This window comes from Oncorhynchus clarkii, chromosome 13, assembly GCF_045791955.1.
Source record: "Oncorhynchus clarkii lewisi isolate Uvic-CL-2024 chromosome 13, UVic_Ocla_1.0, whole genome shotgun sequence".
Taxonomy (NCBI): Eukaryota; Metazoa; Chordata; class Actinopteri; order Salmoniformes; family Salmonidae; genus Oncorhynchus; species Oncorhynchus clarkii.
Genome location: NC_092159.1, coordinates 24,631,411 through 24,650,697, shown reverse-complemented (window position 1 = coordinate 24,650,697; position 19,287 = coordinate 24,631,411). Strand labels below are relative to the sequence as shown.

At 43.8% G+C, this 19,287-nt stretch overlaps 1 protein-coding gene across 1 annotated transcript in view; it reads right to left on the bottom strand.

Annotated features, from left to right (window-relative positions):
• LOC139424681 (protein kinase C alpha type-like) overlaps positions 1-19,287 on the bottom strand; it is a 214,009-nt gene that overhangs the window by 130,391 nt on the left and 64,331 nt on the right. Inside the window, exon 3 of the mRNA XM_071176753.1 lies at positions 11,179-11,261. Coding sequence (XP_071032854.1) covers positions 11,179-11,261 — 83 coding nt within the window. The remainder of the gene's footprint in view (positions 1-11,178; positions 11,262-19,287) is intronic.

Here is a 19,287-nt window from a genome sequence, read left to right as displayed (position 1 = left end):
CGTTAAAAGCGCAGAGAGCATCATGAAGAACAAGGAACACACCAGGCAGGTCCGAGATACTGTTGTGAAGAAGTTTAAAGCCGGATTTGGATACAAAAAGATTTCCCAAGCTTTAAACATCCCAAGGAGCACTGTGCAAGTGATAATATTGAAATGGAAGGAGTATCAGACCACTGCAAATCTACCAAGACCTGGCCGTCCCTCTAAACTTTCAGCTCATACAAGGAGAAGACTGATCAAAGATGCAGCCAAGAGGCCCATGATCACTCTGGATGAACTGCAGAGATCTACAGCTGAGGTGGGAGACTCTGTCCATAGGACAACAATCAGTCGTATATTGCACAAATCTGGCCTTTATGGAAGAGTGGCAAGAAGAAAGCCATTTCTTAAAGATATCCATAAAAAGTGTAGTTTAAGGTTTGCCACAAGCCACCTGGGAGACACACCAAACATGTGGAAGAAGGTGCTCTGGTCAGATGAAACCAAAATTGAACTTTTTGGCAACAATGCAAAACGTTATGTTTGGCGTAAAAGCAACACAGCTGAACACATCATCCCCACTGTCAAACATGGTGGTGGCAGCATCATGGTTTGGGCCTGCTTTTCTTCAGCAGGGACAGGGAAGATGGTTAAAATTGATGGGAAGATGGATGGAGCCAAATACAGGACCATTCTGGAAGAAAACCTGATGGAGTCTGCAAAAGACCTGAGACTGGGACGGAGATTTGTCTTCCAACAAGACAATGATCCAAAACATAAAGCAAAATCTACAATGGAATGGTAAAAATAAACATATCCAGGTGTTAGAATGGCCAAGTCAAAGTCCAGACCTGAATCCAATTGAGAATGTGGAAAGAACTGAAAACTGCTGTTCACAAATGCTCTCCATCCAAGCTCACTGAGCTCGAGCTGTTTTGCAAGGAGGAATGTGAAAAAATGTCAGTCTCTCGATGTGCAAAACTGATAGAGACATACCCCAAGCGACTTACAGCTGTAATCGCAGCAAAAGGTGGCGCTACAAAGTATTAACTTAAGGGGGCTGAATAATTTTGCACACCCAATTTTTCAGTTTTTGATTTGTTAAAAAAGTTTGAAATATCCAATAAATGTCGTTCCACTTCATGATTGTGTCCCACTTGTTGTTGGTTCTTCACAAAAAAATACAGTTTTATATCTTTATGTTTGAAGCCTGAAATGTGGCAAAAGGTCGCAAAGTTCAAGGGGGCCGAATACTTTCGGAAGGCACTGTACACTGCAGTACTTAGTCAGTATCTGGTGTGGCCACCAGCTGCATTGTTACTTTTGATTTGACCCCCTCTTTGTTCAGGGACACATTATTCAATTTCTGTTAGTCACATGTCCGTGGAACTTGTTCAGTTTATGTCTCAGTTGTTGAATCTTATGTTCTTACAAATACTTACACATGTTAAGTTTGCTGAAAATAAACGCAGTTGACAGTGAGAGGAGTTTAGCATTTTGCAACAAAACATTATTCGTCTCTCTGAAACCAAGTGATTCCCAAAAACACAATGCCTGTAGATTTCAAATGATGTGTTACTTTATATTTTCAGATTTAAAAAAAAACTTACCGGGCCCTGTGCAGAGCCCAAATCAACACTCAGAGTTGAACAGGCAATAAAAGCTAGTTTACCAACATTTCTGAAAATGTATGTATAACGTTTTGGAATAAAACTCTTCAAGGAAATAAGGGATCTCTCCTGTATCAAAAGCAGTGTTTCCCCTATATGCACATATGACAACGATGATGACTGACATTAGGCTAAATCTTAGCTGCCACTGAAGTTATATATACTTGGTCTTATACAAACATAGTTAAGGCCCCACAAATGTGTGACAAACACATAAAACTGTCCCATATTCTTTTCATGTATAAAACTCTGCCATTGCTGCTGAATTGATCCTTGATGGAACGCTGAAAGGGATGACCGCTTTATTCCTATAGTTAGTTAAGAAAATAAGCATTAGCTCAATAACATTGGCAAGTAATCTTTTGCCAACATTGTACATACACGAATTGATAACCAGATTACTCCATATATACATGTACTGTATATGACAACTATGACGACTGATATTAGGTCACAGTCTCACCACAGATGGCATCATTCTTTTCACATCAGTAGATGGTAGTCATGAGTAATACCTCATGTTCATTCATTGTCTCGCTTTCATTTCGCGCCGTTTGATCGAGCAGCCTGCATGACAGTGGATCATAATAACTAGCTGTGTGTGGTGTGAGGAACCTCATTAGCCATACAGAGTCTGTGATCCGACACCGTTCATTTGTGTGGCAGGGACAAAAGAGGCATTCAGCCTCGCATCCTGTGCATTGAGGCATTGGCGGTGTCCAAAATGGCAACCTATTTTCCGATATAGTGCGCAACTTTTGAACACAGCCCCAGGACAAAAGCAGTGCACTATACAGGGAATACGGTGCCATTTGGGAAGCAGCTATTATAGGAAAAAAAACATGTATTTGTACTTATTATAAATGATTCAAACAAGAGGCTCATTAAAGCGACCTCATTAACAACATTGCATGTATTAAGCTTGTTGACTGCCCCCCCCCCCCCCCCCCCACACACACACACACACAAACTTCCTCGGCCGCACTGAATTAATGGGGCTGCTGTAGTCTAGTCTAGCCTGTCTTCCCCAATTAAGTTGCCACCAACCTCCTGTCGTCTGACATGGAAGCGCAGGGGCATGTGCTACTGAGAGCACACGCTGGTATTCGACTCCGTAGGGGGCGAGGGGTGAAAAGGGGGGAGAGGGGGTTGGAGTATGCCAGAGACGGGCAGGATTACATCATAGACACGTGGGCGGCTAGCAGGTTACATTTACCGTCTGGCATGCGGCAGGACCTACTCAGACTCCTGGGTTCATAGACTGGGGAAGGAGGCAGGAAGGGTTCTTCATGACTCAGCCACTGGCTCTCTCAGGCTACGGCGGCATTCCAAATGACAACCTATTCCCTATATAGCGCACTGTTTTTAGACCAAGACTCGATGGCTGCGTTTACACAAGGCAGCCCAATTCAGATTCTTCCCCCCCCCACACACACACTAATTGGTCTTTGGACCAATCACATCAGATAGGTCAAAATAGCAATTACTGAAAAAAAGATCCGAATTGGTCCGCCTGAGTAAACACAGCCTACATATTACCCCAAGTAGTACACTGTGTAAGGAATAGAGGGTCAATAGGAACACAGCCGGAGTCTCTTTAAGGCTGAGAGTTCAGGCTGGACGTTGATGACTCTTATTTCCCCCACTGTCTCTGAGCACAGAGAACCATGTCACCCCCAGGTCAAGTTCTGCTCAAACCAGAGCAGACAACGGAAATCTAGACCAGGAAATCCATGCATTATTAATAGTGACGGAGAAAAGAAAAAAATGACACAGTTACATATCGGGAATATTATTTCTGACGATATATCGTATCGCTTTGACGATATCGCAATGTTATTTGCGTGTTAGTTGGCTGTACCTGCACCAACATTTGTCCCTCATAGTTTCTTCTCCATCTTTTCAAATAGGGAACCATTCTGTATTTAGCACTTTTATTTCCATGACTGATCGAAACTCTTTTATTCACGTCTCTCTCTCTCTCTCTCGTCTCTCTGCAGCAGACGTATGGTGAGCGATATGTTTGGAACATCAGATAAAATCACAGTCTCGAATCGCAACACATATAGAAGAATCGTGAGAATCGCAATACATATAGAATCGTGAGAATCGCAACACATTTAGAATCGTGAGAATCGCAACACATATAGAATCGTGAGAATCGCAACACATATAGAATCGTGAGAATCGCAATACATATAGAATCGTGAGAATCGCAATACATATAGAATCGTGAGAATCGCAATACATATAGAATCGTGAGAATCGCAACACATATAGAATCGTGAGAATCGCAACACATATAGAATTGTGAGAATCGCAACACATATAGAATCGTGAGAATCGCAACACATATAGAATCGTGAGAATCGCAACACATATAGAATCGTGAGAATCGCAACACATATAGAATCGTGAGAATCGCAATACATATAGAATCGTGAGAATCGCAATACATATAGAATCGTGAGAATAGCAACACATATCGCCAAATAAGCATCGCGATCTCGTATTGTGTGAGGTTCCTGGCAATTCCCAGGCCTAAATTATTAATCAAGCCTGTTCTGCAAAACACTACACATACTAGCCAAGCCTGTGTTGGCAACAAAGAGCAGAGTGGCCAAATGAAACCATTTTGAAGCAGTTAATTGCACTAATCTAGCTAATTGATCCACATCCTGCCTCCGGGAAAACACGGCCCTATAGCTCAAGTGGAAAGGATGGTATTTGGAGATTGCTTGACGTGAGCGCAATAGTTTTTCATTAGACCTTTCCAGTACACTTCAGAACCTATTCTTCAGTATGTTTGCTTTTCCATATTGCTGAAGTGCCCTAAGTCAGACAGTCAGGGTTAGTGTCCCAAATGGCACCCTATTCCCTATTTAGTGCACTACTTCTGACCAGAGCCCTGTGGAAAGCAGTGCACAATATAGGCAATAGGGTCCCATTTGGGACAGAACCGTGGTTTATGCTCCTAGTATTTCACCCTTTATTTTGGATTCTGCCCACCTAGCAATTAGGTTGCTAGGGGAAACTGCACATAGAGCTAACATGTGCAGTGACTCTATCCTGGCTGGGCAATTCACATTGCAATAACTCCTTGTGGTGAGCAAATATTCTGTATTACAACCGCCAATATCCCCCTGCATTACAACCGCCAATATCCTCCCGCATTGTACAACCTTCACTGCGTCCCAAATGGCACCCTATTCCCTATATAGTGCACTAATGGGTCCTGTTCAAAAGTAGTACACCATATAGGCAATAGGGTTCCATTTGGGATGCGTCTCCCATGTGGAATGGGCTAAATGATTAAGATGTGGGTATTTCGCGAGGCTAACGTTGGCTCGCGGCAGTCATTATGGCTACATTAGCAGACTCAATAAAACGCAGAGTTTTTGTTTGGATGCATTCTGTAAGCCCATGAACCAGACACATTTCAGTAGGAACAGTGCTTTTCTTACATTATGTAACTCAACAATCTGTTACTGTGTGCTGAGAAATGTGGCCCCAGATGACACATTTGCTAATAACATCTCTGATAGGATGCAGTTGCCCTAGATCTAAAGTCACCATGTTCTTCACAAGTTGGGTTGGTAAGCTGGTCCTAGATCTGTGCCTAATGACAACTTCTGCCCTAATAAATCCATAAAGTTGGATTACTATAATTGACATGAACATATATTTGTAATGCTGACAAAAATGGGGAGTTACCAGCTGCCCTTATCATTATAACCCCTGTAAGCCACACTGGCGAAGAAAATCACTTAGCACAGGGGTGTCAAACTCATTCCATGGAAGGCCTAGTGCAGGGTATTTCCAAACTCGGTCCTCGGGACCCCAAGGGGTGCTTGTTTATTTTTTTGCCCTAGCACTCCACAGCTGATTCAAATAATCAACTAATCATCAAGCTTTGATCATTTGAATCGGCTGTGTTACATCATGCCCAAACCGGTCCGCCATCGTGCGCAAATGGATTTTGTCCCCCCAAACCAAACGTGATCCCGACACACAGGTTGAAATATCAAAACAAACTCTGTACCAATTATATTCATTTGGGGATAGGTCGAAAAGCATTAAACATTTATGGCAATTTATCTAGCTAGCTTGCAGTTGCTAGCTAATTTGTCCTACTTAGCTAGCTAGCTTGCTGTTGCTAGCTAATTTGTCCTGGGATATCAACAATGAGTTGTTATTTTACCTAAAATGCACAAGGTTCTCTACTCCGACAATTAATCCACACATAAAACGGTCAACTGAATCGATTCTAGTCATCCCTCCTCCTTCCAGACTTATTTTTCTTCTTTGGACTTTATATGGCAATTGGCAACTAACTAACCGACCTCATCTTAGCAGGACTTGCAGCGTGCCTGGCAACGCAGACGCTCGTTGGCCCTCGCGAGTAGCATGGGTGCAATGATTGAATAACATGCATGTATACATTTATTTTGCCACGCTCGCGCACGTGACTCGACCGGTGTGTGGTAAGCATGTTAAGGCAAAACCCAAAACACGCACGCTTGGGTTCCCGTTGACCGAGTTTGGGAGACGCTGGCCTAGTGTCTGCTGGTTTTTGTTTTTGCCTTTTAATTAAGACCTGGACAACCAAGTCAGGGAAGTTCCTTACTAATTAGTGACCTTAATTCATCAATCAAGTACAAGGGAGGAGGGAAAACCCGCAGACACGCAGCCCTCCGCGGAATGAGTTTGACACATGTGCCTTAGCACGTACTATTTTCTTTAGAGCTTGTGTGTCATCCGCCGGGCGCTATATTAAAAGGCAGAGGATGGTTGAGGAGCTTGAATGACATCTCCAGTTATGGGGACACGCAGAGAACGCCATTAGGGGGAGAAAGAAGTTGAGTCCCAAATGGCATCTTATTCCCTATATAGTGCACTACTTTGGACCAGGGCTCTGGTCAAAACTTAGTGCACTATACAGTGGGGCAAAAAAGTATTTAGTCAGCCACCAATTGTGTAAGTTCTCCCACATAAAAAGATGAGGCCTGTAATTTTCATCATATGTACACTTCAACTATGACAGACAAAATTAGAATGTTTTTCTCTCCAGAAAATCACATTGTATGATTTGTAATGAATTTATTTGCAAATTATGGTGGAAAATAAGTATTTGGTCAATAACAAAAGTTTCTCAATACTTTGTTATATACCCTTTGTTGGCAATGACAGAGGTCAAACGTTTTCTGTAAGTCTTCACAAGGTTTTCACACACTGTTGCTGGTATTGTGGCCCATTCCTCCATGCAGATCTCCTCTAGAGCAGTGATGTTTTGGGGCTGTTGCTGGGCAACACGGACTTTCAACTCCCTCCAGAGATTTTCTATGGGGTTGAGATCTGGAGACTGGCTAGGCCACTCCAGGACCTTGAAATGCTTCTTACGAAGCCACTCCTTCATTGCCCGGGCGGTGTGTTTGGGATCATTGTCATGCTGAAAGACCCAGCCACGTTTTATCTTCAATGCCCTTGCTGATGGAAGGAGGTTTTCACTCAAAATCTCACTATACATGGCCCTATTCATTCTTTCCTTTACACGGATCAGTCGTCCTGGTCCCTTTGCAGAAAAACAGCCCCAAAGCATGATGTTTCCACCCCCATGCTTCACAGTATGTATGGTGTTCTTTGGATGCAACTCAGCATTCTTTGTCCTCCAAACACGACGAGTTGAGTTTTTACCAAAAAAGGTCTATTTTGGTTTCATCTGACCATATGACATTCTCCCAATCTTCTTCTGGATCATCCAAATGCTCTCTAGCAAACTTCAGACGGGCCTGGATATGTACTGGCTTAAGCAGGGGGACACGTCTGGCACTGCAGGATTTGTGTCCCTGGCGGCGTAGTGTGTTACTGATGGTAGGCTTTGTTACATTGGTCCCAGCTCTCTGCAGGTCATTCACTAGGTCCCCCCGTGTGGTTCTGGGATTTTTGCTCACCGTTCTTGTGATCCTTTTGACCCCACGGGGTGAGATCTTGCGTGGAGCCCCAGATCGAGGGAGATCTGTGGTCTTGTATGTCTTCCATTTCCTAATAATTGTTCCAACAGTTGATTTCTTCAAACCATTCAGTCTTCCCAGGCTGGTGCAGGTCTACAATTTTGTTTCTGGTGTCCTTTGACAGCTCTTTGGTCTTGGCCATAGTGGAGTTTGGAGTGCGACTGTTTGAGGTTGTGGACAGGTGTCTTTTACACTGATAACAAGTTCAAACAGGTGCCATTAATACAGGTAACGAGTGGAGAACAGAGGAGCCTCTTAAAGAAGAAGTTACAGGTCTGTGAGAGCCAGAAATCTTGCTCATTTGTAGGTGACCAAATACTTATTTTCCACCATAATTTGCAAATAAATTAATTCAAAAGGCCTCTCATCTTTTTAAGTGGGAGAACTTGCACAATTGGTGGCTGACTAAATACATTTTTGCCCCACTGTATAAGGAATAGGATGTGTTTTGGGATGCAAACAGTCAGAGCTGTGCTGCTAGGCCAGGCTAGTGTACCTTCAAACCTAACAGGGCTCAGAGGACACACTCCCACAGAGGAAAGTACTAGGAGTCACTCTTCATCCACTGCTATGGAATCTAAGTGGAGATCCAAGTAAGATTTATTCTGGAGAGATTTAAAACACAGATGCTGAAAGTTAGCCATATTTTTTAATGTGATCAAATCAAACTATTTGTCACATGCGCCGAATACAACAAGTGTAGACTTTACTGTGAAATGCTTACTTATATGCCCTTAACCCAACAATGCCGTTTAAGAAGAGTTAAGAAAATATAAAGTAGACTAAAATAAAAAAGTAACACAATAACAATAATGAGGCTATATACAGGGGGCACCGGTACCGAGTCAGTGTGAAGGCTATTTACAGGGGGCACCGGTACCGAGTCAGTGTGCGGGGGTACAGGTTAGTTGAGGTAATTTGTACATGTAGGTGGGGGTGAAGTGACTATGCATCGATAATAAACAGCGAGTAGCAGCAGTGTACAAAAGGGAGGGGGGGGTTAATGTATATTGTCCGGTGGCGATTTTATTAAGTGTTCCGCAGTCTTATGGCTTGGGGGTATAAACTGTTGAGGAGCTTTTTGGTCCTAGACTTGGAGCTCCGGTACCACTTGCTGTGTGGTAGCAGAGAAAACAGTCTATATCTTGGGTGACTGGAGTCTCTGACAATTTGATGGGCTTTCTTCTGACACCACCTATTGTTTAGGTCCTGGATGGCAGGAAGCTTGGCCCCAGTGATGCACTGGGCCGTACACAGTACAACCGGTCAGGATGCTCTCGATGGTGCAGCTGTAGAACCTTTTGAGGATCTGGGGACCCATGCCAAGGTTTTGTCGTCCTCTTCATGACTATCTTGGTATGTTTGGACCATGATAGTTCGTTGGTGATGTGGACACCAAAGAACTTGAAACTCTCGACCCGCTCCACTACAGCCCCATCGATGTTAATGGGGGAGTGTTCGGCCCACCTTTTCCTGTAGTCCACAATCAGCTCGTTTGTCTTGCTCACATTGAGGGAGAGGTTGTTGTCCTGGCACCACACTGCCAGTTCTCTGACATCCTCCCAATAGGCCATCTCATCATTGTCGGTGATCAGGCCTACCCCTGTTGTGTCGTCAGCAAACTTAATGATGTTGTTGTGGAGTCATGTTTGGCCATGCAGTCGTGGGTGAACAGGGAATACAGGAGGGGACTAAGTACACACCCCTGAGGGGCCCCAGTGTTAAGGATCAGCGTGGCAGATGTGTTGTTACCTACCCTTACCACCTGGGGGAGACCAGTCAGGAAGTCCAAGATCCAGTTGCAGAGTAAGGTGTTTAGTCCCAGGGTCTTTAGCTTATTGATGAGCTTTGAGGGTACTATGGTGTTGAACACTGAGCTGTAGTCAATGAATAGCATTCTCACATAGGTGTTCCTTTTGTCCAGGTGGGGCAAGGGCAGTGTGGAGTGCAATAGAGATTGCATCATCTGGTGGATCTGTTGGGGCGGTATGCAAATTGAGTGATGACCAGCCTTTCAAAGCACTTCATGGCTACCAACGCGAGTGCCACGGTGCGGAAATCATTTAGGCAGATTACCTTCGCTTCCTTGGGCACAGGGACTATGTTTGCATGCTTGAAACATGTAGGCATTACAGACTCGGTTAGGGAGAGTTTGAAAATGCCAGTGAAGACACTTGACAGTTGGTCTGTGCATGCTTGGAGTACACATCCTGGTAATCCGTCTGGTCCAGCGGCTTTGTGAATGTTTACCTGTTTAAAAGGTTTAGTTCAGAGAGCGTTATCACACAGTCATCCAGAACAGCTGGTGCTCTTGTGCATGCTTCAGTGTTGCTTGCCTTGAAGCGAGCATAAAAGGGTATATAGCTTGTCTAGTAGGCTCGCGTCTCTGTGCAGCTCGTGTCTGCGTTTCCCTGTAATAGTTTTCGAGCCCTGCCGCATCCGACGAGCTTCAGAGCCGGTGTAGTAGGATTCAATCTTAATCCTGTATTGACACTTTGCTTGTTTGATGGTTCGTCTGAGGGCATAGCGGGATTTCATCACTGCCAAGTATGACACTGGTGTGGGTTGTCATTTATTTAGACTACTGGGGTCAATCAAAAGTCTTAATCATGGGGGATATCCCCCATGTCCCAGATCTTAACAGGGAGTAAACGAGTGTACACATCTGAGTGCTTTGGAGTGGACCTGGAAGTGTCCTCGAGTGACATAATGACTGGGACAAAGTGACCCTTCGGCAGATAAATTAGGTATATTGGGGTGAAACGAGGTAAGCTGGCCATCAGCTGGTACGATTAATCCAGAGAGCCCTGTCCTGGACACAGTGTTCCTTATCCGACCCCCCCACCAGAGTGAGAGACTAAAGCAGACGTGTCCAAAGTCATTGAATTTAAAGTGACCGGTTGCGTTCATTAGGCATCAAATTGAGAAAATAACACACTGAAACGGGAAGGGACCATCTGGACTTGTCCAGGTGGTCATTGTTATACGTTTCAAAACGCACCATTTTAAATGGAAAGTTCTTGTCAGGTGTTTGAAAGTAGAGTACAGAGCCAACTTCTTTATGATACCAAACCAAAGAACTCTGCCGAAATTCAATTCCTACAACTTCAAGCCAAAAAATCTAGCCTGACTGGCCTCCCAATACACAGAGCAAGGTGATGTATGATACTACAGCTCTGGGCCTCCACACACAATGATCTCCTGTCAAACAAGGAGCAGACTCATTCTTCTTCCTTAATGGTCAGCCCCGGTGAACGAGACAAGGACGTATGGTCCGTCCTGCAAGGCTGTCACTTTGAGAGTAACCATATACTTAGCCTGCATCCCAAAATGTACCCTATACCAACATAGCTATACACTATATGGTAATAGGGTGCCATTTGGGACTCATCCTTAGAAGAGATGTGCCTTGGCGGTGCCCCCTTTCGCTAGGGGTCCATTGACAGAAGCTTACAGACCCTAAGAGTGGAGAGGCGGTGAGAACATGAGGGGTAGAGGGTGGGGGTACGGCTACTTACGTCTGTGTCGGGACCCTTATCCGCCCCGGGGCAGCAGAACGTGACAAACTCATGGCACCTCTTATGGACCACGAAACAGCAAACTGCAGAGAGAGAGAGAGAGAGAGAGACAGCGAGAGAGAGAGAGAGCGACAGAGAGAGACAGAGAGAGAGAAGAAGAGTGAGACAACTTGATCTGTTTTACAGTATCATAGCTTTAGCATATCTAAATTAGCCTGAAGTCTTGCAAGACAGAACAGACACCACTAAGAGCAGAGGGGGGAAAAAACACGGTCTGGCTAATCATCTCTCCAGATGGCTTGTACAGCCTACGGCAGCCAAAGTACTGTACTGTACCACTACCTCCTCACTGTCTCGCAGGCCTTACAGGCGCACACAGGCGCACACACAACGGCACGGAACGGCAATGCATTCTCACAGCCTCATTGAGTACACCCAGTGTTTGGCTACGCTAGCACCACATTGGAAACCGAGCTAAGCTCAGACACTGGGGGATAATGGTGGTGGTGGAGCTGAGTGTATTGGCTGCTTGAATAATAGATAGTCTCTGAAGGCTCGGTCTTTTAGCTTGGCTACAGACTGCTGTCTGTGCCAATAGATCTCTCAGAATTGTAGCTATATATTTTGTATCTCTTTCCATCTCTCCAAACTATAGTATACTGAACAAAAATATAAATTTAACATGTAAAGTGTTGGTCCCATGTTTCATGAGCTGAAATAAAAGATCCTTGAAATGTTCATTACGCACAAAAAGCTTACTTCTCTCAAATGTGATGTACAAATTTGTTTACGTCCTTGTTAGTGAGCATGACTCCTTTGCCAAGATACCTGACAGGTCTGGCATATCAAGAAACTGATTAAACAGCATGATCTTTACACGGGGGACCATAAAAGGCCATTCTAAAACGTGCAGTTTTGTCACACAACACTAGAGATGTCTCAAGTTTTAAGGAGGTGTGCAATTGGCATGCTGATTGCAGGAATGTCCACCAGAGCAGTTGCCAGAGAATTGAAGGTTAATTGCTCTACCATAAGCTGCCTCCAATGTCGATTTAGAGAATTTGGCAGTACGTCCAACCGGCCTCACAACCACAGACCACGTGTAACCACAACAGCCCAGCACCTCCACATCCAGCTTCTTCACCTGCGGGATCGTCTGAGACCAGCCACTCGGAGAGCTGATGAAACTGAGGAGTATTTCTGTCTGTAATAAATCCATTTTGTTGGGAAAAATGAATTCTGAATGGCTGGGTCAGGCTCCCCGGTGGGTGGGCTCCCAAGTTGGTGCCATGGCTGCACCCCTCCTGCCTGTCATGTGAAATCCATAGATTAGGGCCTAATGAATTTATTTCAATTGACTGATTTCCTTATGAACTGTAACTCAGTAAAATAGTTTAAATTGTTGCACGTTGCGTTTATAATTTCGTTCAGTACATATCTCTATATCCCTGGCTCTCACAGGCCCAGCCAAACTTAATTGCCTTCTGTGCTGTTAGCTCTATACTAAATGAATGGCATTGATGTTCAATAGCATTGATGTTCAGCGATGCACCGCAGTTAACAGCTACCACTAGTAATTGTTACCTCTTTGACCTTTTCATGACCCAATTACTCAATATCAACATGTAGGCTACATTATAGTAGCAGACGGTGAGAGGGTGGGTAACAATGTACTAAAGAGTTGTTTTTTTTACATCATTATCACAGTTTCTGTAGTAGAAATTTTAACTAAATTCTAAGTAGAAGGGTTGCAATGTGCCCACTCAAAGCGAAGCTTCTTTTAGCTTTCAAACCAACATATAGGCCTACTGACCAACAAAACCAGCCTAGCGGAATATCGGCTGGGCCTACATTTATTCAGGAAGTCTGATCTGGCTGAAACACAGTAAGCATCAAGGCCAAACGTCTCACATCAACATTTAACGATGGCCAAATTAATATCAACAACCCCGGGCCCATCTCACCCCTGACATACTGGCTTGTTCAGACCAGTCAATACCCCTCGCGAGACCACAACCCATAACTCGTATTACCACAGCCACCCACATGAAAGCCGTCACGCCGTAAATCCAAATGATTAATAACGAACTGCCATAAGTCTGCAGTATAGCCGGCGAATGGTCTGAAGCATCCATTTACCCCGAAAGATCGTTATGAACTGCCACATGACGCCACAGAGTGTTATCAGCGAGTAAACAGTGAGTGTGGTCGCAACAAACCAACACGCAATAAAAAAGGATCGCTCAAATTCTATCCCCTATTCGCAATTATTTTGGTTTCTGAACCACGTCAGGTATGATATGCAGTAGGTAGACAATTATAATTTGCGTGGCACAACTTCCTTTGAGGCCGGGAAGGAAGACACTGCACTGTCAGGCCCCAGCCGCCAGAGAGATGTACAGCGGTCTATAATCTCTAATAAATGCGGAGGAAGAGGTGAACTATGGTCTCTCTGCGGCATTAAAAACGTCCATAATAACGAGACCCATTAGACAGGCTAAAAGTCTCGCAGCAGTCCAGTCGACGTCTATTCTATTTCAGTGCTCCCAAACTGCTCTGAGAAGTGCCTTTTATTTTATGTATTTTTAGGACCACTTTAGAGGAACCTGCTGCTCCAGGAGAAATTGGGTCATTCTGAACAATAGGGCACATTGCAGTTCACCTGACCCAACCTGTAACCTGTCCTGAGGGGATTGTTTCTTCATTAGAGTTTCTGGAAGGGGCCACGTTCCTCGCTAGTGGTTGAAAGAGAAAGGTCAAAGGGCAGAAGGCTGAAGATGGAAGAGGTTACGGCTGCGTCTCCATGGATACAGGCCCTAGTGTCCTTATTAGAGGGGATATCTGCCGGTGAAACTAGACCCACTGTTCTCCTACAGGCCCGAAAGGAGCACTTAGGACTTCACCACTGCTCCATCACCACCAACTGTTGGAGCAACAGTTTCATTAGAGGCCTAAAGAACAGACAAGCCTTAATGCAACTGAACTGTTGCCATAGGTTAATGGGATCCACTTTGTAGACTTGTAAATACAGTGGGACTGTATTGAGTGACGATTCAAATCTAATAGCAGGACCTTATTAGTCAGAGTTTCACGGTTCTATGAGAAAGGATGAGCCGAGCATGAGTTTCACGGTTCTATGAGAAAGGATGAGCCGAGCATGCAACGGCTGTACTTGGATCGGTGAAACTCTCAATGGCTGTGAATCACTACACAGTTCCTGGCTCAGGAGCAATGTGGACAAAGTGGTGGATTTGCAGGACTGCACTTGGATCAGAACAAGAAGTACAGTTAAAAGGTTAGATCAAACAAATTACAAAATGACACATTGGTTCCCCCTGTAAGCAGTCTATGGACAAGGTATGACAGCAAGCCATGCTTTGGGTTTATTTCCCTGGCACGGTTTCCAAATGCTAATGTTTTAGCATTTGTGGCACAAATCCCATCCTGGTAGCATTATTAGTTCTGGTTAGCGTTATTAACATGTTTTGCGGAACAGGTCCAAAACCTCAAATTGGTTGTGAAGCTCAACAAAGTCACTTATCGATGATTTGAACACGATGCGCGAAAAATGCTTATATCTGTACTGTGACTTGAATGGGAGTCACGGTACCAATATTATAATTTTGAGCATTTGGAAACTGTGCCAGGGAAACTTAACCAAAGCATGACTCAATGTCAAAACCTGGTCCATAGACCGCTGACAGGGTAAGGAAATCAACATTGTAATTTCGAAATTTGGGTGAACTATCCCTTTAACAACGGTACACCGATCACTTTTAGGCTGTACCTGGATCAGAAATATCGGCGTCAAAAAGATAGCAAGACTTTGTACGACTTGGTGAGGTTTCAAAAAGCTTTGCATTCTAATGGAAAAGGAGAAGTAAGTGAGCCGGTGAAAACGGAATATGAAGAGCAGAGAGAAAATGTCATGTTGACTTTTAATGAAGGGTCTCACTGTGATCTAATTATTTCACACCGAGGGCACCATGAATTATGGAGGGGCCACAATGTAATGTGGATGTTACAATAAATACTTATTACATCTTCAAATACGCCTCCAGCAGCAGAACAAGGGATTCCTAACTGAATGACAATGTCTCTCTTTCCCTGCCGTTGTTCCCGACTCAAATCAAACCACGCTCACGTCATGGCGAATGGTTGCAATTCAAAATCTGTTTGTTTCCGTCATTCACTGCTGTGGAATGAGGATTGAGGCGGAGTCGAGAATGGGAATGTGTTTGGGATCTGGAATAAGGGATCAAGATATGTAGGCATCAGCGCATTGACTTGATTATGAAGTATGTGTCAGAATAATATGATCGAGGGGGGGGGGGGTTAGAATCGACCTTTGGCAAGCAAGGCATCCCATTGCCGGTTCTCACAACAGGCTGTTCGACGTCACTTCGGCTTAGTCACGCTACTGTTAATTCTCATTAACTGTTTAGAACAGTTTGCTGCGTACGAGGAACATTAAAAACACAGATTTGTTGAAAACTGCTGGCACGAGGCAGCATGCTTGTTTTTTTGTCTATGTACTTTTAGTTAGAACATTGGGTGAGCTTGACCCTGACAAGCGTAATTGCAATAATTATATTGATTTACAAAAGCCACCCTTTTAAGTTGCACAAAAAAAGTGCTGGTTCTAATGGTGAGGTGAGTCTCTAAAAACAAGTACACTGAACTCCAGCTAAAGGCCTGACAGTCACTTCTGTGTGTCTCAGTGTCTCTCGGTTATGGTGTGAAGTGCTCTTGAGAGGCGAACAAGAGAAGGTGTTTAAGAGCAGAGCGCCCTGCCTCTAACCCGACTGTGCCAGGTCTTCCATGTCACGCCAAAGAGACTGAGGAGAAGTCAAGGACAGGGGAGTAGGACAGTCAGTCACCACACCAGGGAGAGAGGGAGTCTGGAGACGACCTCCAATCGATTGTGGCACTGAATCAACCTCGACCCAGACACGGATAGTCCGAGGGTGGGTGGAGGAGACCGGGGATAGGAGGGAAGTGACATTGATAGAATGCTGCTTGCATCATAAACCAACCAGAGAAGCCATAAATAAGGAAACTACCAAAGCACTGAAACACTAATAATGCACAATAATGCAGAGCACTCAGCTAAATGGGACCTGAAAATCTTTTTCAAATCATACAGTAATTCTAAGAGATCCAAATTGGTTTTATTTTATTTAGTGTGGTGCGTATTATGGACTCAAGTGCCAATTATCTGTAATAACTTGCATTGCAATACGGCGAAACCACGACCATTAAGACAATAATGACAGCGATTATGATCACCATAGCAACAATAATGATGACGATACAAATGATGATGACGATAATAATAATTATGATGAAAGTATGGATAATAATGATGGGCATAATAATAATATGATGATGATGATGATGGCTGTCCGCGGTTAGGTTATGGTAATATCATAAACTCACAGATCCAGAAGTGGAAGGGGTGACAATATTTCCCAAAATCTGCTCCTCTCTGATATAATATAAACCACGGCCTGAGTGGATGACAGAAGGAGTAACCATCTTTCATGTTAAGTAACGGCGTGGAGGAGTTCTAAAACTGGAGAAATAAATGAATTCAGACATTATTGTGTTGTGTGATTTATTCCCCCTCAAACCTGGCCAACTCCAATATTTCTGTTTTAATGGGAAACAAAAATGTGGTGGAGAAGAAGCGATAGGTTATAGATTTGGCTTGGCCATCTTAGTGGTAATAATAAGTGTCTGTTATCCGCATAAATCTGTCTGATCGGTGCGTTCAGATAATACTAAGGTACAATGCAGCCTTTTTCTATCTCAATATCAAATACCTTCTGGGTAACAATTATTAAGGACCTTACTGTGATTGTTTTCAAATAGTCAATAATAATCAAAAATAGCTTCTTTGCAAAGTGCATTTCTCAATAAATAATTTAGCCAGAATTGTCTGGGAGTGGTCTGAGTGGGGATGTCACGACTTCGACAGAAGTCGGTCCCCTTGCTTTGTTTGGGCGACGTTCGGCGGTCGACGTCACCGGTCTTCCAGCCATCGTCGATTCCACCTTTAATTTTCCATTTGTTTTGTCTCGTCTTCCCAAACACCTGGTTTCAATCCCATCAATTACATGTTGTGTATTTAACCCTCCGTTCCGCCCGTGTCCTTGTCCGGTATTGTTGATCATAAGAGTTTGTGCACGTTATGTCTGGCGTGCGAAGGGTTTCGTCCCATTGTATTTATTTTGTTTTTGTTCACAGTGATTTTTATTATTAAACTGCACCGTTGTAACAGTCTTTGCTCTCCTGCGCCTGACTTCTCTGCCGCCGGTACGCACTCATTACAGGGGAAGGGAAAACTGTTATTGGCAGAGAGGTCTGGAACTGTCTTTCTTATTGGTCTATCAACTAATTTATCACCTGGCGATATCACCAGACAGAACAAAAATAAAAACAGGCTGAAATTTCAGCCGCTTTTCTTTCCAAACAGCTCTTACACTACAAGGGCAAAAAAACACAGGAAATCACATTTTTGACTGCATGGGGCATTTAATTCTTGCTCAAGGTTGTAACAATGATTTATGTTGGATAGATCCAGTCTCCCTACAGCTATTTTCTGCATCAACACTCATAATGCATATCACTCTGTATGTTCAGCTTCTTAATGAAAACCTATAATCTACTGAGGCATGAAGTCATACTCGCTGAAAATCATGAACTTCCAGTAGCCTTACTTTACAACATAATATATCAACATAATGACAGACTACTACCCTCTTATGGACCACAGCAGGTATTTAATCAGATCTCTCCCAAACAGATTTCTCAGCAGCTTGTTCGATGGGTAATTACAATAAAACAATAAAAGGCCCTCTATCAGTATGTGGGATGTAGCGTTCCCTCGTCTTCATCTGCAATAAAAACTATTTTGGGTCATAAAGGCTGAAATAGTAGCTGTTAGAGCATAGCACAGCTTCGGTGACTTTTAACAGCCCAGAACTACTGCAGCTTCCTCTTACCCATGCATCATATAACCCATACAATACGCATCATATAACCCATACAATTCGCATCATATAACCCATACAATTCGCATCATATAACCCATACAATACGCATCATATAACCCATACAATTCGCATCATATAACCCATACAATTCGCATCATATAACCCATACAATTCCCATCATATAACCCATACAATTCCCATCATATAACCCATACAGTTCCCATCATATAACCCATACAATTCCCATCATATAGCCCATACAATACGCATCACATAACCCATACAATACGCATCACATAACCCATACAATACGCATCATATAACCCATACAATATGCATCATATAACCCATACAGTACGCATCATATATCATGGACGATAGGGCATAACCATTTGTGGCAGGCTAAGCCTGGTTATGACATATGACACAACTCCATTGTCGTGAAGTGTTCGAGTGGGCTTGACGATAATATTGCTTATGTGATGGCCATCAAGCATTGACTGATTGAGAATGCAATTACATTTGTCATGTCATTCAGTGTGAAATCCACGAACGGGGTTTAAGGTTTGTCACGTCAGGTTTATGACGTCATGACGCCACTCATTCAGAGACGTGAGGGTTCCTGCACAGTGTTCCCCGAAGTGGCGCAGCGGTCATAGGCACTGCATCTCAGTGCAAGAGGCGTCACTACAGACACCCTGGTTCCAATCCAGACTGTATCACAACCGGCCGCGATTGGGAGTCCCGTAGGGCGACGCACGGCGGCCCAGCGGCGCCTGGGTTTGGCCGGTGTAGGCCGTCATTGTAAATAAGAATTTGTTCTTAACTGACTTGCCTAGTTAAATAAAGGTTAAATAAAATAAATAAAAATAAATTAGCTTCCTGTATGATGCTCTGTTTGCAGCCACGGTGAAAGGTTTTAGATTTGTCATGTCAGGTTTGTTACTCCTCATTCAGAAGCACAGTAAAGGCTCCTAATTCCAGCTCAGTGTTAACCAACTAGCTCCCTATACTGTACAATGCTCTCCCTCTCCACCCACTGTACTGCAAAATCTGGGTCCTGGTCATTATGGCAAACTGTTGCACGATGTTTAGCACAACAATCTCTTAC